A 27,432-nucleotide genomic window follows, 5' to 3' on the forward strand; every position below is an offset into this window, starting at 1 on the left:
CTTAGACCATAACACATCAAACCACACTACTGATTAGGGTAGCACATCAAACCACACTACTGATTAGGGTTGCAAATCATATGCAAAGTATTTTATATTGATACTATCCTTGTGTTTTTTTTGTATTTAGTGCATACGGAAAATTTAGTGAAAACTTAAATGAAAACTATTTAAATTACGATGATTTGAATTTGTATATGAAACAAAAAGTGGCAATGGGAAAAGTGAGGAACATTTGTCCAACAAGCTGCCAGTGGGCCTGTAAATCACACACACTCATTTGCCAATGACAGTACTGGTTGGTTGTCCATGGGTATCAGCATGCGATGTGGTTTGAGTGACACACAGTAATACATTAATTCACTCTTCAGCCATGTAGATTGCATGATGTCCACACATTTTGGGGGAAGATTGAAATGAACCAAATCTTCCTTAAGGTTAATGGCCATAATTATTCATTTTGGGACATCCCTGGAGGGCAAATCTGAAATCTGGATTAATCAATAATCAGTGACAATAAATCTTGTGCTAGTATCTCCATGGTAGATGTCACTGGGGATAGACTAGTGCTTCATGTTTATACAGTGTAATATTATTTCTCAGTCAGGAATTGTTTTATAGGATTTTATGCAAGCTAGTATAACTGGAAGGTGATTTAATTGTCTGGGGTGATAGAGATCAAACATGTTCACAAGCCATGGAAGAGCATTTTATTGATTTATGTTCTCACAGAAGGTTGGCAATAAAGATAGAAACTAGCTGTGTATAAACCTTTGCTCAGGAACAAGTTATACATTTTTGTTCTAGAAAGCCCCATATTTGTCGTACAGCATTAATATAGCACCAGCCGGTTACCATCTGCATGCAGGAATCGAAAGCACATTCCTTCAGATTATGTATTGGATATTGTTGAGATGTTCATGTTCATTAAAGGTTAGCTTGATATATTGATGCAGTGTTTATAGATAATACCATAGCATCAAAGCTGGGTGGGTAGAGGGGATTTGGCAGTAGCTATGGTAAGTATTACATAATTAAAATTAACTTGACTGTTGCAAAAAAACTACATTTTATTAGCAGCAATGGCTTACCAATTGCTGTTGTGGAGGTGGAGTCATCAGTTAGTGGGGATTAGAACTGTTAAACTGATCAAAAACAGACAAAATGGAATACACTCACCATTATGGGGAGACATCTATTTCCAGAATGTTATTGTCCCTCTGGGCTACTTATTGTGATGCAAGTACGAGTCCAGAGAATGAACAAAATCCCTGCACTTAGTTGTACTAATGAAGAGGAAGAAGGAAGAGAAGGTAATATGCTATAGCCAGAATACTGCGTTCCTGATGTCCTCTAATGATTTAGATAGGCCCCACCTAACTGGCTTTTAGCCAGAATACTGCTTTCCTGATGTCCTCTAATGAAGGCTCCAGCTTACTGGCTTTTAGCCAGAATACTGCTTTCCTGATGTCCTCTAATGAAGGCCACACCATACTGGCTTTTAGCCACAATACTGCTTTCCTTATGTTTTCTAATGAAGGCCCCATCTTACTGGCTTTTAGCCAGAATACTGCTTTCCTGATGTCCTCTAATGAAGGCCCCATCTTATGGCTCTAGCCAGAATGCTGCTTTCCTGATGTCCTCTAATGAAGGCCCCACCTTACTGGCTTTTATTTTCATAAAAAGATCTTTATTGGTAAGAGACTGATTAGCTCTTTTGATTGTGGTCCACTTGCATATATTGCATACATATCCATGTACAGAATAGTCATCATTTTCAAGGATGCCAAGTTACTGGACGTGTCTAAGGTCATGACCAGAGAAAATTGGCCTGTTGTGAGTGTTTTGTTGCAGTGCTGTCTTGCCTTCACCAGTATTGTATCTCAGTGTTAAATTCATCTATTTTGTATTCTGTTTATGTGCCAATAACCTATGCCCCTTTTAAAAATTAGTTCTGGAAGGGACCACATATGTTACCACATATCCTACCCCGAGGGGTTAGGGTAGACAACTCTTCTTAGTAATATACAGCTGGTTACAGGTAAGACTTGTGTGTTAAGAAATAATGCACCAAAGGCCCTACCCTAATTTAGAAGGAATTGGGTTTTCTTTCTTTCTTTGCACCATTGTATATTAATTATATGTGACTGGTGTTGCCCACTGCAAGATGATTATTTCTTCAGTTCAGAAGACTTCCAGGAGCTTATGGGACCAGTCCCTTTGGAGATAGGTGAGGTTCATCCAGGAGGAGGTAATGAATGTTTGATTGCCTCCCCATGAAATGGAGTATTCAAACACTAGTTTTCAGAGTAATGTATCTTCCCTTTCCACAAAGCAGGATATGTACCACTTGTCTTTCATCCTGGGTAGCATATCACACCCTCCTGGGTATGGAGTTGACCTCCAGAGTGGGAGGAGCAGCACCACACCTTGAGAAATGAAGTATCAGTGCAACTAGGCTCTGTCATATCAATGGGATTTGACAGGTCAGCGATGTGTGACCAGGCAATGACCATTCACTGGTAAGTTCATTTATGTGACTGATCAGTTTGTGTTAACTAATCACTGATCAGTTCATCTGGGTGAAATTGTACTGGTGATTTTGTATTGGTTACTGATCTTTCACCAATTAAAGGCCTCATGGTATGGGAATAAGGATTGGACCAAGCTCCCCATTTTTCCTCATTCTGCTGTCACACAGTGTGCAGGATTGGGAGTCTTCCCATTGGGTTCAGACAAGGGAAGGGGATTAGGTCAGTATCCTCTCCCCCCATGCCTATTATTCAAATTAATCCTTACAGAATGTGGGGCCCTTTACCTCGAGGTACATGTAATTGGTCCTTTATGCTTCCATGGGCTGCTGGACTCTGGGCCCAGAGCAGAGGTGACGCTGCAGATCATGTATTACCATCACCTCCTTATCATGTGGCATAGAAAAGAAAGGTGGCCTCATCTTCCCACTTTAACTTCTAGGATACTTGGAGCCCATATTCACCTCTGTCAAGGACTTGCATGATCTTTCACCAGTGTAATCTGGTGAAATTAAGGGAAGTGGTGCATACCATTTTGAAGAAAGGTGCAGTCCAGAGGGTCCTGAATGATCAGTCTACCACATTCTATTCCCAAGTCTTCATCTTCTCCAAGAAAAGTGGGAAGTTTTGTTTCATAATTGGTCTCTTATGTTTAAACATGTTTCTTCTGGAGGAACCGTTCAAGATGGAGACCACCTTCTCAGTCTAGAATGCAATTTGTCTGTCATATTGGATGGTATCGATTGATTTTCAGGGAACCTATTTGATATTTCCTTAACATCGCAAATGCCTCTGGTTTTGCTTAGATCAGGAAGTTTTTCAACTTTGATGTTTGTAATCGCTCCCACACCTAGAGTCTCCATCCAAGTTATGTGAGTAGGAGTAGCATACCTCTGATTACCAATGATTCCATCTGCCAGGATGTGTTCTGTCATTGGGCCAAAGCAACTCTGGTCTTTTACCTATCCTCTAGGTTGGTAGGGGAAGACCACTCTAGGTTGGAAGGGAGAGACCACTCAGATCTCTGTCAGCTCTGTTTCTTCTATATTCATCAACCTTTGCACTGGTTAATAAATTGGGACAGATTTCCAACTGTGGTCCTCATCCATGCACCCAACCCCCAATCCTATTTGTTTGCTGACACATCAAATTATGGTTGGGGATGCTTATTTAGAGGTGGAAGGCATAATTCTCCAAGGTCAATGAATTCAGGACAAATAGTCGCACCTCCCTGTCAACAGTCTAGGAATGAAAGCTGTATTTGTAGCTTTGCAAAGGTGTATCATCAGAGTAAGGGGTTGATGTTTCTTGAGACAGTGTGTCCATCATAGCATCTCTCCAGCATAAAGGAGGCACACAAGCCCCTTCTACATGTTCTTATGTTACGTGTTTAGGCTCAAATAAACAGTAACACAAGAAAGAGTGAAAACAACAAGCTTTGAAAAATATAACAAATAATTTATTTCCCTGGAAAAATACCGTAAAAATGAAAAAATAAGAACTTAGGCTTTCAAGAATCATATCCAAAAATAATCCAAGAATAATCCACAAATAAAATGTTAGAAGTCCTAATAATAAAATGTTCTAATGAATTCATGTTCAAGTCCCGACGAAGAATCCGTGATGGAAGGCAATGACATTTTCTGTATCCTGTTCAGCGTTGTTGTCTACAGTTCCTTGTAGAAGCACAAGAAATAATCTCGTATTTGAAATCTGAATAAAAATTGTAAGAAATGTCTTTGTTCAAGAATTCTCTATGAGCACAAAAGTATTCCCAGAGAAACAAATTAATCTTTTAGAATCCAAATAATCGGAAGAAAAATTAACATATAACTCGAAAACTGGCTACAACAGAAGGAAATGACTTGACATCAAGTGTTTTTAAGCCCAGACTATGAGATCTCTCTCTAAACATCAATATTAAAACTAAGTAATGTACAATTTTGGAAATTACTAATTGCAAAATACAGGATTACGTGATCATGTTTACATATAAAAAACATGTAGCGCCAGTGTGATCTTGATCAAAACCAATCATTTTACTCCGAGAATAAAAGTTGTTTACTTTACTAAAAACTATTTACAAGTCGAGGGTCACATATCCAACACAGCTTTGTTCTCACTCTTATTATTCCCACATTAAAAATGAATAAAAAAAGAACTTGTTCATGTAGCTGTTACTAATTTTGAATTAAGGTTGGGAACTAGGTCAGCTTTAAGTATTATGGTCAAACTATTTTCTGGCAAATATTTTCAAATCACGTAAGCAAGATTTTATTATAATAGCATGTAATATATTAAAAAAAATATAAAGCTAACAAACAAACATTAAAATTAAAATAAATATAAATTTAATCATCTATGTAACAATGTGTGAAGTCTTCCACTAGGTCATCTAAAAAAAAACCTACCAGCTGAGTTCACGATATTCCTGGAATCTTTCCATAACAGAGAAAACATGGAATGGTCTCTTCTCTTAATGGACAGATAGATAGATGGACCCTGGTGGGGGCGGGGAGCCTCTGGTATACATGCTTGCAAGCAGGCTTGACAACAAACTTTCTGTTTATGTTTCTTCAGTCCAGAGAGCATTCAGTGAGATCACCTGTTTGCCTTCCTAGTATTCTAACTTCTACCACAAATTTTACTAAAAGTCAGAACCATTTTAGCAAAAAAGTAGTTACCTTCCATAGCTCCATTACCTATAGTGATCCCCAGTCTCAGCTGAATCTCAGATGTGTTTGAGCAAGATAGGTTTTTATACCCACTTAGGGCTTTTATACCCACTTAGGGCTTTTATACCCACTTAGGGCACTATGTTTGCCTCAGTATGGAAAACGAAGGTTAAGAAATGTCTTTTACTTCCTTTCTTTGGCTCCATTGATATTTCAGCTTCCACTGTTTCACTTTGGATGGTCTCCACAATCAAAAGAGGTTCTCAGTCCCTTACTGAAAGAGGCCTTTCTTTTATGACACTACAAGCCCATGTATTTCAAGCCATCACTGCCTTGAGGACCTATCTTAATTATTTTTCCTTGGAGGATGCCATGAAGGCATCATTTTAGCGATCCCATACTACTTTCTTCTACCTCTGTTTGTTAGTACAACAAAGCAAAGGTATTTATTCTCAACTAATAGTTGTGGCACATGTAACCCAGAGGGTCACTGACATTCTATAAAGTGGATCTCTCCCAAAAATGGTGGGTGCATTCCATTTTTGTCAGTTCTTAATCATTTTAACACATCAGCCTAGCCATGTAATTGACATGTTCAGCTATGCCGTTGAGTTAGTTAAGATATTGCTGTTATTAAGATTTTTTGGGGGAGGGGTTAAACTTATTTTAATTCTGCATTACTTACCCATCACTTTTGCTGAATGTCCTAATCCAATCTCACTCTGATGTCCTGTTGTAATTTTGTCATCTGTGAAAAAATGATGACTGTTATGTGCATGGGCATGCAACATGCATGAAAGGACCATGTCTTATTAACAATTCTCCACTCTAAGAGAGGATGTATTTTGATGTGAAACCTTGAAAGCTATGCAGTAGTGATGGGTAAGTATTACATAATTAAAATTAGTTTACCCACCCCAACTTGATTAATGTCATATAGTTTTTTGAAAGAGAAAATAATTTCTAACTGAATTATTTTGTGAGGAAACCACTGAATGTTTTGGGAAGAATAATATTAATGGTGAAGCATCAGCAAATCGAGAACCAAATATGGCTCATTTTCCAGTAGATTAATCAAGTATGTTGTATTTTCTTTTTTTGTCACGTTTTATTTCTTTTAAATGTTCTTCGGATTCATTTTCACAAATATATGGTCATCACTCATCACATTGATATTTTGGGGGAAAATGCCTGGCTTTAAATGACAATACCATTGATTATATATATATATTTATATATAGCTATTCATACTTCTACAAGTCTTAAAACTTAGGTTTATGTAAAAATCCATGAGTGTTATGTGAGCTTGTAGAGTTCATTTTGTCTGTTTGAGACTATATATTCAGTCACATTTCCTGAGGCAAATAACCATTATATCCTGCAGAATTCACACTTTTGGTAAAAATATTCTTTCGAATGTCATTTCTAACAAGTAATGGCAGGGGGTCCTAAAAGGTTAGGGAGCTTGTGATAAATTTTAAGATGAAACATAAACCTTAAATCGAATGAGGTATCGTTTTGAAAGATTAAGCATAATTTCAAGAGGATGAAATGAAATCATAAGATGCTATAGAATTAACTTTGTGTCACCAGTGTCCAGAACCATTTTGTAAAGGAGAATCTTTTCCCCAAAAATACTTATAATTAACAATAAATTATATTTTTTATAAACTAGAAATACACTGGAATCGTAAATATTGGGACCAGATTGCAGAGCATGGTGTAACTTTGAAAAAACATATCTTGATATTTTGTCTCATAATTTAATTGGGTAATTGACTAAAAGAATTGATTTCCATCATCACATGTGCCTTGAACATCTACTATGATATGTCCTTGGGAAAGGCGCTTTGTTTCGCTTTAAAGTTCACGGAACATGCCTTATCATGATTTAACCTTACAAGTGTTGTTGTGCCAAAAAATGACAAACCAAGCGAAACCAAGCCAAGTTGTGGTCGTCTCCTTGAAAGAGGCATGTATGGTTTATAATAAATGTTTCATTTTCTCTGTGCTTTGTATTAGGAGACAAAGCAGGTTGAGGACAGAACACAGAATAAATGTTTTTATAATTTTTATTTTTCAGGATGTTCATTCTCTGGGTCTCTCTGTAACTTTGATGAAGAATGCAAAGATGGTAAGTTTTGTGAATATTTTCATTTGTTCATCACTAATTTATACATATGAATTTTTAAATTCAAATTTTAAAGATTAAAGTTCAGGTGTTCTGTAACACAGTCACCATATTCTGTGAAGTATATTTTGCATACATGAATTGACTCGAATACCAATTCGCACATTTCTGTGACATGGGAGATAATTATTGCTAGATTAGAAATTGTGCAAATTATTTTTTAGGAGTTGTTTCCCTTAGACAGCCTATGTTCCTTATCTTTCTGCACATGTTGTCATTAATGTATATGGTAACCTTTCCTGATGAAAAGCCACTGGGACAAAAGTAAAATTTTAATTTTGAGAGGAGTTTTGGCTTACTGTGATATTTTTATTTTAAAACGAAAAGTTGGAAGTAAGATAAATGTTTCAATTTTAGGGATTTAGGTTTCCTGAGGTTTTAGTGTGGAGTGTTAGGTTTTGCTTATATTTAGGGATTTAGGTTTCCTGAGGTTTTAGTGTGGAGTGTTAGGTTTTGCTTATATTTAGGGATTTAGGTTTCCTGAGGTTTTGGTGTGGAGTGTTAGGTTTTGCTTATATTTAGGGATTTAGGTTCCTGAGGTTTTAGTGTGGAGTGTTAGGTTTTACTTATATTTAGGGATTTAGGTTTCCTGAGGTTTTAGTGTGGAGTGTTAGGTTTTGCTTATATTTAGGGATTTAGGTTTTCTGAGGTTTTAGTATGGAGTGTTAGGTTTTGCTTATATTGCAAACAAAATGTTTTAGTTGAAAATATTAGTTTTAGTGCCAATAGGTTTTCATCCTAATGCACCTTCATTGGGGGCATGGTGAAGATATGGTGATGGTAATATTTATCTGTCTTTGTATACTTCCATTCACAGACAAGTGACAAAAAAGACAGGGCAGGGCAGGAGATTTCCAAGCTTTTTGTCAGGAATTTTGACTCAAGTGAGGGAGGATTTTCATTGACCAAATTTTAGCATGCAAATGGACAGAAATTAAAACTAATGAACACATGTATAGTTTTCAGTATTTAAAGTATTCACATCATCTCATCAAATCAGTCCTGTCAAAGTAACTTGCTGACATCCATAGTCTACTTATATGATGATTGGCTGGATTACATTGGTGGCAGCCATAGTCTCCTTATATGATGATTGGCTGGATTATATTGGTGGCAGCCATAGTCTCCTTATATGATGATTGGCTGGATTATATTGGTGGCAGCCATAGTCTCCTTATATGATGATTGGCTGGATTACATTGGTGGCAGCCATAGTCTCCTTATATGATGATTGGCTGGATTACATTGGTGGCAGCCATAGTCTCCTTATATGATGATTGGCTGGATTACATTGGTGGCAGCCATAGTCTCCTTATATGATGATTGGCTGGATTACATTGGTGGCAGCCATAGTCTCCTTATATGATGATTGGCTGGATTACATTGGTGGCAGCCATAGTCTCCTTATATGATGATTGGCTGGATTATATTGGTGGCAGCCATAGTCTCCTTATATGATGATTGGCTGGATTATATTGGTGGCAGCCATAGTCTCCTTATATGATGATTGGCTGGATTATATTGGTGGCAGCCATAGTCTCCTTATATGATGATTGGCTGGATTACATTGGTGGCAGCCATAGTCTCCTTATATGATGATTGGCTGGATTATATTGGTGGCAGCCATAGTCTCCTTATATGATGATTGGCTGGATTATATTGGTGGCAGCCATAGTCTCCTTATATGATGATTGGCTGGATTATATTGGTGGCAATCCTCATTATTGTTGATCTTAACAGGTATGAGATGATGTACTGTTGCTGGATTCAGATTTCCTCTGGAGTCAGCCTGAATTTTTCCTTGGAATGGAAAACATCCTCTCAATGTCTGTATTGGAATGTGACAATATTTGCACAACTCCACTGACTCTACCAAGAAGCTTAATTTATTTCCTGTCTGTGGGTGGATTCAGATTGCTGACTGTCTACCAGCACTGCCCAAGATTGGTACTGTCAGGGTTTAATGTTTTAATGTCAGTAAGATTCTCAACATCAAGCACAGACTCGTACATTATGCCATCACACCCTTTGTAACTTGAGCTGAATTTGCGGTCATCATTATTATCACAAAGCTTTAATCGTGACAGTCAGGTAGAGAAAAAGAATATAAATTGCCAGTATTACAGACGAAGACAAAGACCTCCCCTGTTTATGTAAGTTTTTCCTATGTGGTCATTCATGGTAGTGTTGAACGCATATTTTTTGTAAAAATCGTGGTCTCTGGTCGCATTTCACAGATGGTCACTCACGACAGTGAGTATATATCATTTATTAATTCATTATTATTTTTATTAATATTAATATTATTATTATTATTATTTCTCATGAAATAAAATAGTCACTGTGCGAGTAGCTTTTGTTTGTTTGCATGAGAAATTTTGTGTGTTTTCCAAATCCAGGAAAATCATTTTGAGTAGGTCTGACTAATGATCAGCTACCAGAAACAGGAGCCAGTAGCTTCTCGTGGGTCGGTGGTTCTTTCCGGGGTTCTTCCTCCACCATTAATACTGGCTGCCATGTATAGCCTATCGTGTGCTGAAAAATGGCATTAAACCCTACAACAACAACAACAACAACCAGAAAAAGGATATTATGTTTGGCTGTGAGGTTGGCAAATGGTGTCTCAGCACATGTAACTTTATCCACTTTTGGTGAAGATTCCAAAAAACATGGATTTCAATGATGGCCTGTTTGTTGTTGTGGTTAATAATTTGCATTTATGATTTGGACATGAAACATGATGTCATTTTTACCAACATCACAGATTTTAAAATCAGCTTTATATGAAGAATTTGTATCCATGCCCCATTGAACTTGATTGCAGCCACTGAAATTCCTGTTTCTATCAATGATTGAATTTCATGTGATTTTTTTGGGTTGCTTGGATTTCGGTTTTTTTGGCATTGGGAGACAATATTGTCCAAAATTACTTTTGATCATATAGACTCTAATCAACTTCAGCAGAACATACCTTGTGGAGAGAATCGACGTAATGTTTATTGTTTTATGCTAACTGATGTCTTTAGTAACAAAGCTATATCTTTAATCCTTTTGGAATTATTTCTGCTGACACATAGTATAATCCATCTCAACAAAGTTCAAGCAAATTAGACATCGGACACTAGTGGCTTGATCAAAAGGGTGAAGTTAGGAATTACGTTGTCTTGCCTGCTTAAGCCAGTTAAATAGTCAAATGCAGCATTGCCATAAATATTCTATGATGGAACCAAAATGAGAAGGAAAAAAGAAAAAGGAAAAAAATTTCAATGATAATTTTGCTTACATGGAAGATTTCCATCAGTGATGGGAGGGATAGGAGACACCATTAGTTTTGGGAGACCCCCCATGTGGTAGGTTTGCATGTATGGACAAGGTGGTTGTTTTTTTCTTCAAATCTCATTTATGGCTTACCCATGAGTAGAGGCAGGAACATGTCACTGCTGTTGAAAATGTAATTTTCCTTTCTGCATGTGAATTCAAGTTTCTATTAGCCGATTTTCTTAACACTTAGCTAGATTGCACTTGGGCAGTGGCTGCTCTCAACTGTTTTTGATCCTAAGTGGTGAAAGGTGAATGTCACGGGAACTGCCACTGTAATTTACTTGTTTCAGCTCAATAAATGAAATTTATGAGATTCAGTTTTCATCCAACTTGATAGTTAGCACTTGGGCAGAAGCACCTCTTTTTAAGCCCAGATGTTTAAGTTCATCATCAGAGGAAATAGAATTATTCTTTTGGATTACAGTGACAAGTCTTTTTTCCCCATACACAGTTTAATCAGCTTCACTGGATCTCAGCTTATTTGCATTTGCATGCTCAGATTTTTTTAGCAAATTTGTAAATCTTTTCAAAAATACAATTAACTATTTTATTATCCATGTAAAATGGAAGAGTTGCATTAAATTTCAGATTAACAAATGCTTGAGCCTCTTTATGTGCATGATTAGCTTTGCACTGAATAGATATGGCAGGAAGTAGGAATATTGTTAATTAGACCAAATTTCATCATGTACACTAGGAATATTGTTAATTAGACCAAATTGAATCATGTACACTAAGAACATTGTTAATTAGACCAACTTAAATCATGTACACTAAGAACATTGTTAATTAGACCAAATTGAATCATGTACACTAGGAATACTGTATATTAGACCAAACTGAATCATGTACACTAAGAATATTGTTAATTAGACCAAATTGAATCATGTATACTAGGAATATTGTTAATTAGACCAAATTTAATCATGTACACTAGGAATATTGTTAATTAGACCAAACTGAATCATGCACACTAGGAATATTGTTAATTAGGCAAAATTGAATCACGTACACTAGGAGTATTGTTAATTAGACCAAATTTAATCATGTACACTAGGAATATTGTTCATGTACACTATATTAAGCAGGGTTCTAGCATTGATCTGGAATTCTTGAAAAGGTCTAAAATTTGAAAATTGCTTTTACAGGTCTTGAAAAATTGTAAATTGTCTCAAATGTCTAGAAAAAGTTTTAAATTTTCATTACAACCATCTTTGTCAGAAACTGGCAGTGTGACTTCTCTTTTGCACTGGAGAAGTTTTAGTCCACAGATTCAGGTGGTCTAGAATTTTTTTTTAAAAGGGGGCTCTGGAAATGATATGGAAATTGTCTGGAATCTTTTTTTAATTTGTGTCATGAACCCTGTTACAGTAAAATTATAGGCCTAATAGAATGACCAGTCCATTTGTTCATTCATTAGAGTATTTATTAGGTCCTGCTATTCTGAAGAAAAAAGCTATAGTGTTTAAGCCAATTAAAATGAGAGGATTCTTTCTTATTCAAACTTCATTCACAGTACTGTATGTACTTGCTTACAAGCTGGGTCCAACTACATACAACATAGACACAGATCTACTGTATCATAATGCATCATCAAATCAGGGTCTGTTTTGGTTCTTGTATTAATTATTTCTAATAATATGCATTAACCCAGATCTGTTGGCACATTATGCAATGCTGATCTAGGTCAGTACAGTTTGAAGTTGTTCCTGAGTATATATATAGTACACATTGTTTTATCAATGTAAACCAGGTAGGTAAGATTTTCCCTTAAAGGTTAAATGGACAAGTCATTTTTGTTGGTCTGTATGACTTGGAGTTCTGTATAGTTAGGAGCATAAGTGTAGTGCAGTGTAGAGCTCATCTTAGGACCATAAGTGTAGTGCAGTGTATAGACTCATCTTAGGAGCATAAGTGTAGTGCAGTGTAGAGCTCATCTTAGGACCATAAGTGTAGTGCAGTGTAGAGCTCATCTTAGGACCATAAGTGTAGTGCAGTGTAGAGCTCATCTTAGGACCATAAGTGTAGTGCAGTGTAGAGCTCATCTTAGGACCATAAGTGTAGTAGTGCAGTGTATAGACTCATCTTAGGACCATAAGTGTAGTGCAGTGTAGAGCTCATCTTAGGACCATAAGTGTAGTGCAGTGTAGAGCTCATCTTAGGACCATAAGTGTAGTAGTGCAGTGTATAGACTCATCTTAGGACCATAAGTGTAGTGCAGTGTAGAGCTCATCTTAGGACCATAAGTGTAGTGCAGTGTAGAGCTCATCTTAGGACCATAAGTATAGTAGTGCAGTGTATAGACTCATCTTAGGAGCATAAGTTAAGTCCATGCAGTGTAGAGCACATATAATTTTTTTATACTTTTTGCTTGTAATTGTATGGTCTGATAACTCATTCAGTTAGTTTCGTCCTGATATCTTTTTAATAGCTAACTTTGTGCGTAATATATATAAGCTGGTACCAGAAACTCCTGTTTCAATCAATGTTCCTTACATATTGGGAGAAAAACAGTAGGATACCAGTGCCCTAATCAACAGGCACTCCTGAGGTTTTAGCTCACATCTTGCAAAAATGGCGTTAAATAAGGCAAGCCACAAGCAAAGTTGTACCATCTAATTACTTGTAGTTAAACACCATGACAACTGTCAAAGGTGGGCTAATTTAGGTGGCATTAGAATTGGCATCATGGGGTTTTTATAGTATCCTTGGGTCTTGTAATGAGAAGCTATGGTAATTTGCTTCTTCAGATGATCAATGGATGGGCAGGAATTTTCTCCAACTTTACTTTTTAATTAGCAATTTCCTTTTCTGCAGAGAACATCTTTGATTTTTGATTTGCTGGAGAGGAGTTTTCATTCTTTTTTAAGATGTTTTTGCTCTCATTCTTAAATGTAAAGCTATTTTGAATCCACATACAGCCTTAATGCCTCTCAGATTAGCTTTTATCTACAAAGGCTTGAATGTTATTGTACAGAATGTGTCTGTATAATTTTCTTTGTAATTTGATTCTGTTCTGTGAAGAAATCGAAGCAGCATATAAAAGCAGTGGTTTTGTAAAGTTGGAGAAGGATTCGCATTGTTGAAAGTTGACTCCCTGTAATGTGCACCAATCTTCATTTGTGTATTCCTATATGATTTTAGCTTACTTTGCTAAGACCAAGTGAGGTTATGGTAGATCCCTCGTGCATTATCGATCATGCATCCGTCAACATTTGCCATTTTCATTTTCTGAGAAACCACTGGGCCATTTTCAACTTAATTTATTAGGGGATATTCTGGCTTAAAACCATTTCATGTTTTCTAAAAAGATATTTATCCTTCTTCAGGTATGGCCACCATTTCTAAAATAAAAGAAAATAGCATCAAATAAGTATTTCTCAAAACTTCAATAACACATTAACCCTGGAGGTTTTTGTCATTTTCGCCTGAAATTCGAGTAGGAAACACATTTTGAAAGCTATTTCTGAATAGATCCAAAAACACCAAATCCCAGGTGATCTTTCAATAACATACTGCCTTGTTGTGTTAGAAACATCGTTTTTCATTGGCTATTTGGCTCACGCATGAGCAGAAGGGTAAAAGTTGGAGTTCTTTTTCGTTTTTTTTGTTGCTAAACGGACCCATTATTTTTGTATCGAGACCAGTCTTTATTCCAAATGACCATCTTTTCCTACTTTTTGCAAAGGATCATCTGTCTGTTTGCAGTTCATACTGGTTTGCCTCAGATCTGAGACCAAAAAGTCTGAAATCCGGACACAAAATCGGATCCTGACCATGGGCCAATTTTGGGTAGAAAAAATCTTGTCCAAAAAAATGAGGTTTTTCCCTCTGTATTTTGTAGTGCAACTAGAAATTCCAGATTATTTGGTATCATCGTAGAGCTACATCTGTCTACCTTTCTATAATACCACCCACTTTAGTGAATCTTGCATGACCATGACGCTACAGAGCTTGGCAGTAGGCTACTACCTCCTGCCACGTTAACTCATCGCTAGGGGTTAATGTTTTAAAGACTTTGACCAGATTTTTAAGAAAGCATGCTGGCATGCTACAATTTTTCAAATATATACAAATTATTCTGATCAATGGTTGAAAATGTTCACTGTTATTACATTTAAAAAAAACTTTACAAAACCTTTCAAAGGCTATTGTACAGAATGTGACCAAATATGCCAGAAAGGATCAGTACACCACTCCCTCGATAACTCGCACCCTGATAATGCATGAACCCGCTTATAACGTGGGGTCAGGCATGGATCACATTTTTTAAACCAGAAAATACCAAAACATTTATCCCTATTTGTTTAACTTGAAGAAAATTGTGATCAAAATTGGTAACGGAAGCTGGTGTATCGCTCGTTTTATTGTCAAAATTGGTAGATAGGACCTGGAAATTTTAATCAACATTATGAAATATCAACATTAAAGAAGTCGTAATTTTTTATACATTTTCTTTCCAATGACATTCTTAGTACACCGTAATTAATGATACTCAAGGAAATTTTGATCGATGAAAATGTCACTTACACCTAGTGGAGGCAGTACTTGGATAAATAAATACCAATTAAATACATTTTTGTATCAATTGAAATTTGTGTTCTAGTTCTATCTTTTAGTTCTTTTTAAGTGTAATCGTCATAAATGCAATGTGTCCTCTTGTAATTAAACGTAAAATGTGTCTGTCTACCGTAACAGCTATGTCTGCAAGCATTTCTCTGAGAACCTTATTAAGTCTTGACCATGTTTTGATATTGGACTAGTGGAAGCTTTTGTTGTATTGTTGCACTAAATGAAAAGTGGCCTCCTTTTCTATTATCATGTTAATTACATCTTTTGAATCAAATAAAGGAGGTGGAATGAACAAAAAAGTTAAAAGGCATACAAATCCTACATGCTTAAAAACCAGCGGCTCCAGTCATATGTCAGGTAATTCATTTCAGTTGATCAATCTAACACTGTTATAAATGTTATTGTGTACGTAATCAAGTAAACTACCTTAAATTACCATACTAAATCAAAACTGTGATTAAAGAGAGCAAGAAAACCAAGCAAAATCAGTACTTTTAAAATAAAGAGCTTTGTTTCACAGATATTGACCATTGTGGTGAAAATGAGTTTCAGAGAATTCCTGAATTCGCACGTAGAGATATTCTCAAGGATGATAAGAGATTTCACTGTTACTTGCAATGGAATCACAGCATCAGTATTTTACTAATTGAACATTTCATAAATTGAGTTTCGACGCAGATGATTGTGTCACAGAATGTTGAGGTTTTTTTGATAAAAAGGAATCTAGTTTGGTAGTGTATCAACAGTTAGTCTGGTTCCCTGCTTTGTAGGTTTCTTGTTTGGGACAAATTATTAAACATCCCTCCGGGAACCAGACTGATCAACAAAAAGACATGACGTATTACACGAATCTTTTTGCGTAAGATGTTGGTTGTTGAAACCAGTTGGAATCATATTATCAGTCTTGCAGATGTTGGACATTTTGAAAATAAATGTGATTTATAAAGAACAACAAACAACTTTATCAGAAAAAGTGCTTTATTGACAATTATTCTTGACGTGATTATAAAATGAGGATTGAGTCATTAAACAGCTCAGTTCCCCACCCACTCCCAACCTGCAGTTCTCTGGATGTCTTTTGTTTAGCAGATTTTTGGGAGGTCCCTCGGTAACTCGTGCCCTTGTTTATAGTGCGGTCTATGTTTTGCGACCCCTGTGTGTGCAAGTTATCAAGGGAGAGGTGTACATAAAGGCCATTGTGCAGAATGTGGCCAAATATGCCAGAAAGAAACCATACATAAAGGTCATTATACAGAAGTAGTATATGGGGATACTAGAGCGTCAATGGGACTTAGCATTAAAAACACCCCCTGGGAACATATAGCGTCAAGAGAAATTTAACATGGAGAAAAATCGTGGGAACATATAGCGTCAAGGGAAATTAATATGGAGAAAAAATCGTGGGACTGTTGAACGTCAAGGGAATTGAACATGGGAATAGGGACTGTATAGCGTCAAAGGAATTTAAACAGGGTGGGACTGTATAGTGTCAAGAGAAATTGAACATGGGATTTTTTTTTTTTTTAAAATTTTTTTTTTAAAAAGGGGTAGGCAATGGAAAGTCATTCTCTTTTCGAAAAATGTGGGTGGCCCTGAAAAGGGCCTTTGGTTTCATCATTATCTTCTTTTTTTATTTCCTCCACTTCTGTAGCCATCTTCTAACTTTTGCCATTATTCCTGTCTTCTTCTTTATTTCTGATTCAGGCATCCAGTCCGGGTGACCCATAGCTCGGAATTTCTCCTGTATTCGTATCCAGTTATTGTTCAGTTTCTCAAAGCTTTCTTTTCTCTTTCTATTTTCTTCTTCTTTTCTTTCTTTATTCCATCTCTCTTTAATCTTCTTTACCTCTACCTCCATCACTTTTCTCATCAACTCCTCTCTTTTCCTCAGTCTGTCCTGACCTCTCTCCACAAAAGAGTACTCTGTCCCATGTGACATATTTTCAAGAAAGCACCTGACTTTGCTTGCATTGTCAAATGCTACCTTTAGGCTTCCCACTCTGACATAGATGGGATTTATCATACCTCTCAATCTCTTTTCCTCCTCTTCTATCATTTCTGCTATCACTTCTTTTGCTACGTTTAGGCATTTAGCGTAGTCCAGATACTCTGCTATCTTCCATTCTTTTTCTAGTCTCTCCACTACATAGATACCATCCATTATCCAATTGTATATATCTATCAGGTTGTTGAACAAATCACTTGCAACCACCATCTTCGTTTTTATTATTCCGTAGAATGGTTCGAACATTAAACTTTGTGGGTTCTTATAGTGAAAGCGCGTATGTGAAGGAAAACATCCCCCGTAAAAACATAAAATTGATCTTACCTAGATCATGACCAAACAACGCGCGGACGTGAAGGAAAACATCCCCCTACTTTCTCATTTCATATAATAAAACCCAAACTATACTCTCCACATACGCTAAGAAACAATAAAGAAACCCATAATCTACTATTCACACAAACTTGCGTGATCAGTTACAAACACGAACACAAACACAAACACATACACTCACACTATGAATAAAGAGTCAGTGTTTATATTCACACTACTCTACCTACACACATTGGCAAGTTGATGGTTATTTCTTTTCTAGAGTATTGGGTAGCCCAGAAAAGGGCTGTTTTTTTGGAACTTCATGGACACCTGGTTAATGGTGGCACCTTCCAGGCCTGGCGCCACATACACATCTTGTTCCCCAGTTGCTTTTTACTTTTTTTGGGGAGAGAGCAGAGGCAGGATAAATAGCTTCAGAATCCCAATTTTCTGTCTCTGGGATTCTGAAATTTCTTCTTCTTCTCTCCTTTTCCTCCTCCTCTTTGTTTCTTCTCTCCTCCTCCTCTTCTTTGTATCTCTCCACCTCTTCTTTGTATCTTCTCTCCTCCTCTTCTTTGTTTCTTCTTTCCTCCTCCTCTCTCATTCTTCCCTCTTCGACAATGGCCTCCGCGGCCAGTTCGTTCAACAGGCGCCTGGCATATTCCAGATGCACATGAAGTTCCAACAGTTTCGCTAGTCTGGTGTTGATTCTGGTGTTGATCAATCAACAAGGGTTGCTAGACTGCCCAGCGAGTTTCAAAACATCCCCCCTAAAAACATAAAATTGATCTTACCTAGATCATGACCAAAAAAAACAACGCGTGGACCTAAAAGAAACACTCACTCACTTTTTTTATACTGCCCATCACTATTCTAAAAAAATTTTCATTAATCACTTCAATATACTATCCACATACGCAAAGTAATCAAACCCCAAATCTACTCTCCCCACACCTCAAACACCAAAAAAAAGACATGATCTTAATCTACTATCCATACCAACGTACGTGAGCACTTACAAACACACAATCCTATACACTAACACATACCCTCACACTATAAAAAAAGAGTTAGTGTTTATATTTACACTACTCTACCTACACACATTGGCAAATTCATTGTTATTTCTTTTCTAGAGTATTGGGGTAGCCCTGAAAAGGGCTGTTTTTTTTGTTTGCTATGGCAATCTTTTAGTTTCTAAGAATGCGATGTCCTCTGAGGATAGACTTTCTGGCGATAGGTCTGCTTCTTCGGAAAGAGAAGAAGAACTCTTTGGTGTCGATACGACAATCGACAAAGCCTCTGTCAGGTTCAGGTTGCTGCTGCTGCTGTTGTTGTTGTTGTTGCTGTTGCTGCTGTCTCTGAAGTCTGTACTTCTCTGTCCATTCTTCTTTCTCCCTGTTCACTTCTTCTCTGAAGAGCTCTTCTATCAGGTCTTCAGTGACTTTTAACATTCTCACATTCTCTCTCTTCTGGCTTCGGTATCAGACTGTGTCTGACCCTATGCAAATTCACGTAGGCTTCGTTTAGCTTAGCTAGTTTGGAGCACATCTTCGTAGGAGGATGAGTCGACAATGGATGGTTAGACTGGAAACTACCCCGGTTCTTAAAGTCAAAGCGCGGACGTGAAGGAAAACATCCCTCCATGGTTTTCGAGCCTCAACATTCAATGAGTGTCATGAGAGGGATAGTAAGAAGTCAAAGAGCATGAATCAACATTCTTATAGCCAAACAAACGACAAAGGCATTTTTTTCAAAACACAACATTTTTTATTCAAAAATCACTTAACACTAACCAACAACTCTAACATTTTTTAACAATAACCCAACATTATAACATCAAACATTTTTTTCTAATCACAAACATTTTTTTTCAATTTACAGTCTGCTTTAAACAGGGCTGACAACGTTGTGAATGAAATTGTGATTTCCACTGTTGGAAGTCATTAGGCCATTGATACGTTTCCTAGCTTGAGACAAAAGATAAGCATAATGATCACAAAACCATCGATCTACTTTCACATCGTTTCTTGAAGAAGAACGAGGATCAAAATGAGTCACTAAATGTTCTAAGGAATAGCCCAGGCTGCGATGATTCAGAAAATACACACAATATTGTCCACACACCAAGGAATCTGTGCCTTGTAATTTCACATTATTGAATCGGGTGGTTTGAGCATTTCTTCTCATAAAGTCAATGATATCGTCTTCCAAAGCGGGCAATCCGTACGAATCGAAATATTCCACACATCCTTCTTGAGGAAAGGAGACGGCTACCCAGTGGGTTCCTGGGAGATGACTGTCGTCTGTGTTGATGACATAAGCTAGATGGTCTTAAGGTTTGTGATGAGGGAGTTCATCTTTAGCACAGACGACAGGATTCCAAGAAGCCGTATACGAACTGTGGTTCAAAAGGTAATAAAGTTCCCAGGTATCCATGTTTTGTGTGGTTTTTTCTTCTTCACAGGTAATAATAAGTCATCAATTCGATCCTGACTTTTTGCTTGAAAATGTCTGACAAATAAATGTTTCTTCGTTTCGTCTCTCACTCTGATTCAGGAGAGCTTCGATACGATGGATCTCTTGAGTGGTTAATGGTGGACAAGAATGTTCACGCAAGTCTTTATACCACTGGTGCAACACGACTTCGTCCGAGATGAGACTCCAAGCTTCGTCCAGATACTCGTCCAATTTTTCTTCTTGACTCAACATCAGGCATTTATCGTGTTGAATTTGACTGGGATGATCGTTTTGACATCCATAACAATTTTTCTTGATCAATTCCGTCATTTTTTCGACCAAGTGTTTGGCAAAACAGGAGACTAAATGGGCTTCTTGTTCTGGCCATCTTGACTTCATCATGATCACTTCTTCTTTTTCCACGGTCTCCTCACATTTCATCTCCAAAGTTTCTCCACTAGGTAAAGAGGGATAACAGTCTTCCATGGTTTCTAGTAATCTAGAATGACTTCTCTCAAACTGTTAATTTCTATGGTATTATCGAATTCTGCAATACAGGATGACGTTCACTGTCTCGTCCAGTGGCTTTGCAAACTGAAGTTCCACACGAATCTGGCCAGATTTTATAGGGTGGAAATGTCCCTCGTCGCTGCCTTGGTCTGGAGTGAAATCGAAAGCCCACAAAGCGTAGCCTCCTGCATAATCCTCGTATGTAATGCCGTGACTGGTGTTGGTTCCTAACTGTCCCGTGGCTTTGTACAGTGACAAGTACGACCTCAAGTAATTCTTCTTGTCAAAATTAGGTTCGAAAGGTCGGGTACACAAGGTCTTGCCATCGCGACTGACTTCGATCTTGGACATGTCAAAGTGTTGAAAGTAGAAAGGATTTTTAGCGATAGCTCCGTTGAAGGCTGTATTCTCGACCATACCAATGATTAAATGTTTGGGTAACTGTCCTTGGAACAGATGATCTTCGATCATGGATCGCTGTCCCCTAGGAATGGTGAAGGTTTTCACTTCCACACGTCAGATCGGATACTTGGCGGTCGTTCTGCTCAATGTCTGACTGATGTCGTTTCCCACTTTAGGTAACACTTCCACACGATGTACGTAGAGTCTGGCTTCTTGGATTTTGGTTTTGTAATTATCGTCACTATCAGCTATTAAATGGAAAGCGGTACTGCTGCGATTCAGTCTCAGGCGGACATCCACCCTGTTCAGCAAATACTTTTCTTGCAACCACATGTCCAAATGCAAATGATCCATCAGTTCTAAACTGTGTCCGTCTTTGATTTTGTCTCTTCGTTCTACAAATCCCGCATTGTGGTCTTTGGTTGTATCAGTTTTGAATGTTTCAAATTCGCCTGCATCGTCAGCTTCCCATACCACACAGGCATTGAGATGAGTGTTCTTGGCGTCTATTCCGTACGTCAAGAGATTTACCAGGTATGCTCGATAAGGGTAAGTATCCATGCTGCTACTGACTAATTTGTTATTCAAGTACAAGTCCAGTCCGCTAAACAAGGAATGCATGAAATTGTTGACGGGAGCTACTGGCTCAGTGTCTGTAGCATTTCCATCCTTATCTTGAACTTTGACTTTCAAGTACAAGTAACTGCTATTCAGATCGATGTAATCTTCGGGCTGTCCTTTGATTTCAAACTCGATGGGAGCGGAATCGGTCAATGAGGAGACGGGATGAAATTCCACCCATTGGGATTCTTGCATGGTCATCATGGTGGGTGGCATGGCAAACAGATCCAGTTCCGTCTTGGAACAGGCGCAAGACTCTCGGTGCATCATTTTTTTGTTGCTGTGTCTCAATAATTGAAAACGTCTAAGTCTCGAACGGTTCTTCTTTTCTTGGTCTTTCTAGCTTTAGATGTGTGAAGTCTGGTGAAAGGATGTTTTCTTCGTCGTCTCTTTCTGCCTTGTCCTTGCTGAATGCCTGACTCGGTAGCATGCAGGGCATTTATAGGTGTTTCTCGGCGGCCCAAAAGGTCTTTGCCCGTTTGCAGCAAGACATTTTTGCCTGCCCTCATGAAGGCTTCTTTAGGGTTTTGTTTGTCGATGATGACATTTAGGAGAAATTCTTTGCCTTGCGTCAGTGCCGCATCTTTCAAGGCGTGCAATCCGCGTGTCACCATCGGTTTCAAGACTGGGGCCACCGAACGAAAGGCCGATTTTAACATATCTCCTAAACCATGTCCTCGCTGCCGAGCAACCCCTCGATACACTGGATACATGACTTACGAGTCGTGAGAGAACTGTTTTCGAAAATGGAGTTTCACTGTGACTTTTCCTTTGGTGAATGGAATATTTTGTCCCAAATCTCCTTTTATAGCAATGTTGACCATGTCCAAATAGGACTTGCTGACAGGCAAATAGTGAGGATGTACAAATTCGCAGTGGATGTGGTAAGTGTTTCCACCTTCCTGGTCACTGGTCGTGGTACTATCCACTTTGAAAGGAATGACACGCAGTAACGGCACAGAGGTGTGTCCCACCACGTTATACTCCACCACATCGGAGTACACGAACATCAAATTCAGTCCTTGGTTCAGTTCTACAGGGAATCGAAAAAACTTGTAAAATTCCGTATTGCTGTTGATCTTCGGTTTAAAATTTGGAGCCATTTTTGTGTCTCCACCTAAAATATCAAACAAGTCACGATTAAAACTGATGGACAACGTTTGGGTATCCTGAAATTTCATCAGTAAGCGACGAGCCACTTTATGGTACTCCAGGGTGACACTTTTTTTGATTCTGTTCAGGGCTTTGCCAAAGGCTAACTCGAACCTGGAAGTAATGGCGTCCACCAAATGTTGGCCACTAAAATAAAACCCTGAAGGAATTTTTAAGGTGTAGATATTGAAGGGTGAATTGTTGGATGGTCTTGTGTCCCCTGAAAACCCGATGTCATTCATGGCTTCTTGTAATCGTTGGTTCAGGATTTCGACCTCAAAAGTGTTTTGCTTTTCGGTGATGTTTTGGATTTGTGTAGGGTGAATCGTTTCTACTAAAGCCACTTCCCAATGGGCTTCGTGATCTAACTGGATGGCTTGAGGTAATTTAGCGTGTAACAGCACAACGTGTTGTGGGGAAACACCTCCATGGAACTGTCACTGGGTAAGGTTAAGTAAAATTGGTTTTGGTGACTCATAATTCCAGAGTTCTGTGGCTGTCCGAGGGGTTACTGGACGTCAGAGGCGTGTCTCCACCCAAAATGGGGTTCTGGTTGTGATTGTTGTTGGAGTGGTGACTGGCACTGGCACTGGACACGTGGTTCCCGTTGGAAGAGAATTTCAGGGAGGGATTGGGAAGCAGGTAACCGATGCAACTGCTCAATAAAATGGTCCACAATTGTTTGTCTCCTTGTTGCAAACTCAAATTGGCAATGGCTGCCCCGATGACACAATACACCACGAAGATTTGGCAGAAAAAGACGATTTGCGTTTTAGGCACACGTTCTCCACACCACACCCACAAGGGTTGTTTTTGTAAATCTTGCACAGAAGAACTAGGTGAAGGAGTGGTCGACGTAGCTGCATTTGTGTGAAAGGGCATGATGGTCACTTCTTTTTATAATCGATGACTTGCGAAGCGTCGATCCAAGAATCAAAACTGGGTGGATATCCTTTCCAACGTACTTTGACTTCTTTGACACATCGTTTGCCTACTTTACGGGTTCTGCGTTCGAGAATGCTTTCGATGTCGTACATGTCGTCTTCTTTTTTGGTGACACGTTGTAACTTGGGCAAATAAAATGTTCCTTTGAACACTTCTCCGTTCATGTCTTCCAATTTATAGACGACAGGATGACGGCCATGCACTCGTCCAGTGACACGAAACAATTCGGTGCGTCCAGTTAGGTAAGTAACCTTTGTCGAAAGTGCGTTTGGTTTTGCCAATGCGCACCCAATCTCCTACGGTCAACTCTCCACTTTTCTTGGGGACAGCCCTCGTCGGGGACGTACCAAACAGGCGCTCAAACACCAGCACTTCGTTGTCGGGAGTCACGTCTTGCGGGGCACGTCCGATGCTTCGATGGTAAGATTGGTTGTACGCTTGCACTAGGTGCGGTAAGATGTCGATGTACTTCTGAGTGTGGTGATGCGTAAAATATTTCCACATGCGTTCTTTCAAAGTACGTTGAAAACGTTCCACGATGCTGGCTTTGGTTTCGGGATTCTCGGTGGTAAAAAAATGAATGTCACGTTTCTTTAATTCTTTTTGGAAAGCTTGGTTCAGAAATTCGGTGCCTTTGTCCATTTGCCATCGAAGAGGGTGACGACAGCTTTGTTTCAACACCCGTTGCAGGGCTCGCACTAACTAGCTGCTCGATTTGGAAGTCAAGGGCACGACCCAGGCAAATTTGGAAAAGACGTCGATGACACAAAACAAATATTTGTAGCCATGATTGTAGCTGGCCAAATGAGAGACATTGGCTAAATCGGCTTGCCATTGATGATTGATGCCTTCCACTCGGGTGTGACTTCTGGCAAACTTGCGTCGCATGGGTTTGTGTAAAGTGTAGGTAGCTTGTTCTTGTAACCATCATTGCACTTGAGGTAAACGGAGACTTTTCAATCGAGTTTTGGCAGCACGATACAATTTTTGAACTCCTGCGTAACCTGCAGGATGGGAGGGATCGTAGTAAATGCTGGCTAAGACTTTTTCCATTTTTTTGTGTTCGTATGTTAATAAGACACCCACTCTTGGAGGATGCTACTCTTTTTCTCTTGGGGTACTTTCTTGGACTGCAATGCTTTGCGTGTGCGACCGGCATAAGGTGTTGAAGAGGAGGATGTCTGAGCGGGGGATATCGGTTCTTGTTTCACTTCTGCCTTCACTTCTGTCTTCACTTTCTTTTTCTCTTGTGATGAAGAAGGGGTGGCCATCATCTTTTTAATCCATCCAATTCTGGAGGTAGGTGGTGTTGTTAACTTGCGTACTTTTTCTGGTGGAGTTTGAAACCCTTCTTCTTCTTCTTCTTCTCCTTTTTCTGTCTTGGTCACTGGTAGTGGTGGTACTGGTACTGGTACTGGTGATGGTGCTGGACTTTTCATCAAGGTCTTAAAATCTTTCAGAGTGGGTAGAGCTGTTTCGTCTAAAACTTTCTGGTGAAAGAGTTGCAGTCGTTGCAAGAGTTGACCGTACTTTTGTGATTTTTCTGTTTTGGACAAATCTTGGCGATCCATCAAGGACTGCAATTCGTGTTGTAACTGGGACATCTCGCTCAAATTGGGATTAGGAGGTAAATGCGGGCTGCGTTGTTCTTGCCACTGATGGTATTCCATCCATCGTTTGTAAGGCACTAAAGCTAGTTTTCGTCCTTCCATGGGTTTGTCAGGGGTCGATTCTGAGATCTTGGGACTTCCGAGGGCCTTTTTATCTTGCTCCCACCAGTCCTCCCAACATGGTTCCCAAGACTCCTTTCAGTATGGGGCCTAACAAGAGAGGTAAAATGCCTCCACGTTGGACCAACATCTTCTTCTTTTGACGAATGGGAATTTTCTTTTGAACCATTTGGCGAAGAACGTGACGATGTTTGCCTAAGCATTGTTTCTGGTGTTTGGACAAAGGGATCGTGCCTTTCAAGACGTTCAAAAAACATTCGCACACGGTATCGATGACCTCTTTGGAGGCCGATTGAATGAGTTTTGTTCGTAGAGGTGGAGAAGCTTTGGACAGGACAGATAACATGTCCCCATGTTTGACTAAACGTGGTGGTAGTCCTTTCCTTTTCTTTCCTTGGGGTTTTCTGGAGGGTGACATCTTTGAGTCTTCAGGAGCACCAAAACCACTGATACCCTACTTGGTCACACACCTTTTTTTATACTGGAACGCGTCGCCACTGATTGTCTTTACGTCGTATTAGTTTGAGGACAGGCATGAGACGTGGAGGGGTACGCAACGGACTAAGTCGAGCCAGTTCTTGCTTGGACAAATCCAGTAAACTTTGTAACATGCCCGATCTTTCTTGAACTTTGATTTTGGGAGAAGGTACTTTGTGAGCAGCAGCCACTGCCACTAAATTATAGGGTCCTGCCACTGGGGAAGTAATTTTTGGGGTCATCAACAGAGAAGTTCTTGGTGTGATCAACGTCTCCAAGTACTCTTCAGTTCTTGGTGTCATCAACGGAGAAGTGGATGAACGTGAGGCTGCCAGAGACGCGGTCACCGCCGTGGCAGGTCGTGGTTTGCAAGTGTAAAGTTGCGTCCTGGCCGAAGTGCCTCTCTTGCGACTAGTTTTCTACTGTGGACCTTTTTTTTCTGGGGACTTTTTCTCTGTTTCTTTTTCTGGGGGCTTCTTTTCTTTTTCCGGGCTGGTGTCTGGTAAGAGGAGGGTCCCGCCACTGGAGAAGTTCTTCTTGGGGACCTGGTCTTTTTCTTCTTCTTGGGGCTTCGTTGAACTTTTTTCTTGGGGAGAAGTTTGGGGGCATTAGGATCCCATCTTAAGAGAGAGCGAATTATGACCCCTCCTAGAGTACCGCTCCCTCCAGGTTTCAAAATGATTTGTTTTTTGGTTTGAGTGTCGATGCGGGGATCGGCCAGTTTGACCAAAGCGACTTTGTTTCAATCAAAAAAGCGTTTGGTTTGATGAGGAATCTGAATGATTCCTTGGAGTAATTGACGTGCCGTCACCGTGAACCATCGTAAGACTTCTTTGAGACTAGCTTCTAAGACACGAGCTCGTATTTGTGGATTTTTTTCTCAACTGATGCCATACAAGGCACGAATCAATTTGACGGGAAGATGCTACTGAAGGGACGTCATGTTCAAACTGTGTGAGACAGAGGAAAAGGGTCTGAGGTTTTTATAGATTTTTTTTGTGGAGTGAAATTAAATTGAGGACGGAGATGTGTACAGGACAGGCCCTCCGTCTTGGCATCAGTGGTGAAACAAGTGGGTACGAAATCGCAAATCCTCAGGGGTCGTAGGTTTCAAATCGACGAGTAAATAGGCGTGTGGTGTTTGAGTGGCATCGTCGTACGCCTGAGTCAGCCAAGGCATTCCTAACTGTTTGGCTAAGACTTGTACTTGCGATTTATCTCGAGGGCTTTTAAACAAGACCACATAATGCGCATTGAGACTGATGGTGCGATGGGCTTTACTTTGTTGAAACAAATTTTGGGTGATGTAAATGACACTGGCATTATGGTGATGCCCTTTGCGTGTGAACCACAGTTTAATTTCTTCTTCGTCTTCTCCTAACATGTCGTCAAAAATGACCAAATGGGTTTGACGGGAGTCAGAGACGATGCCGTCGTCTTCTTTAGGAATGCCTTCCACAAACACGATGGAATTGCCTTGACTTTCTCGCAAGAGGCTGTACGCCGATTGCCACTCTTTGTAACA

The 27,432-nt window shown here is 39.1% G+C and overlaps 1 protein-coding gene across 1 annotated transcript in view; it reads left to right on the forward strand.

Annotated features, from left to right (window-relative positions):
- The window catches only part of LOC149776034 (receptor-type tyrosine-protein phosphatase N2-like), a 520,769-nt gene that overhangs the window by 102,790 nt on the left and 390,547 nt on the right, over positions 1-27,432 (forward strand). Inside the window, exon 2 of the mRNA XM_089941917.1 lies at positions 7,290-7,340. Coding sequence (XP_089798043.1) covers positions 7,290-7,340 — 51 coding nt within the window. The remainder of the gene's footprint in view (positions 1-7,289; positions 7,341-27,432) is intronic.

This window comes from Sinohyriopsis cumingii, chromosome 18, assembly GCF_028554795.1.
Source record: "Sinohyriopsis cumingii isolate HCF-2022 chromosome 18, ASM2855479v2, whole genome shotgun sequence".
Classification (NCBI taxonomy): domain Eukaryota; kingdom Metazoa; phylum Mollusca; class Bivalvia; order Unionida; family Unionidae; genus Sinohyriopsis; species Sinohyriopsis cumingii.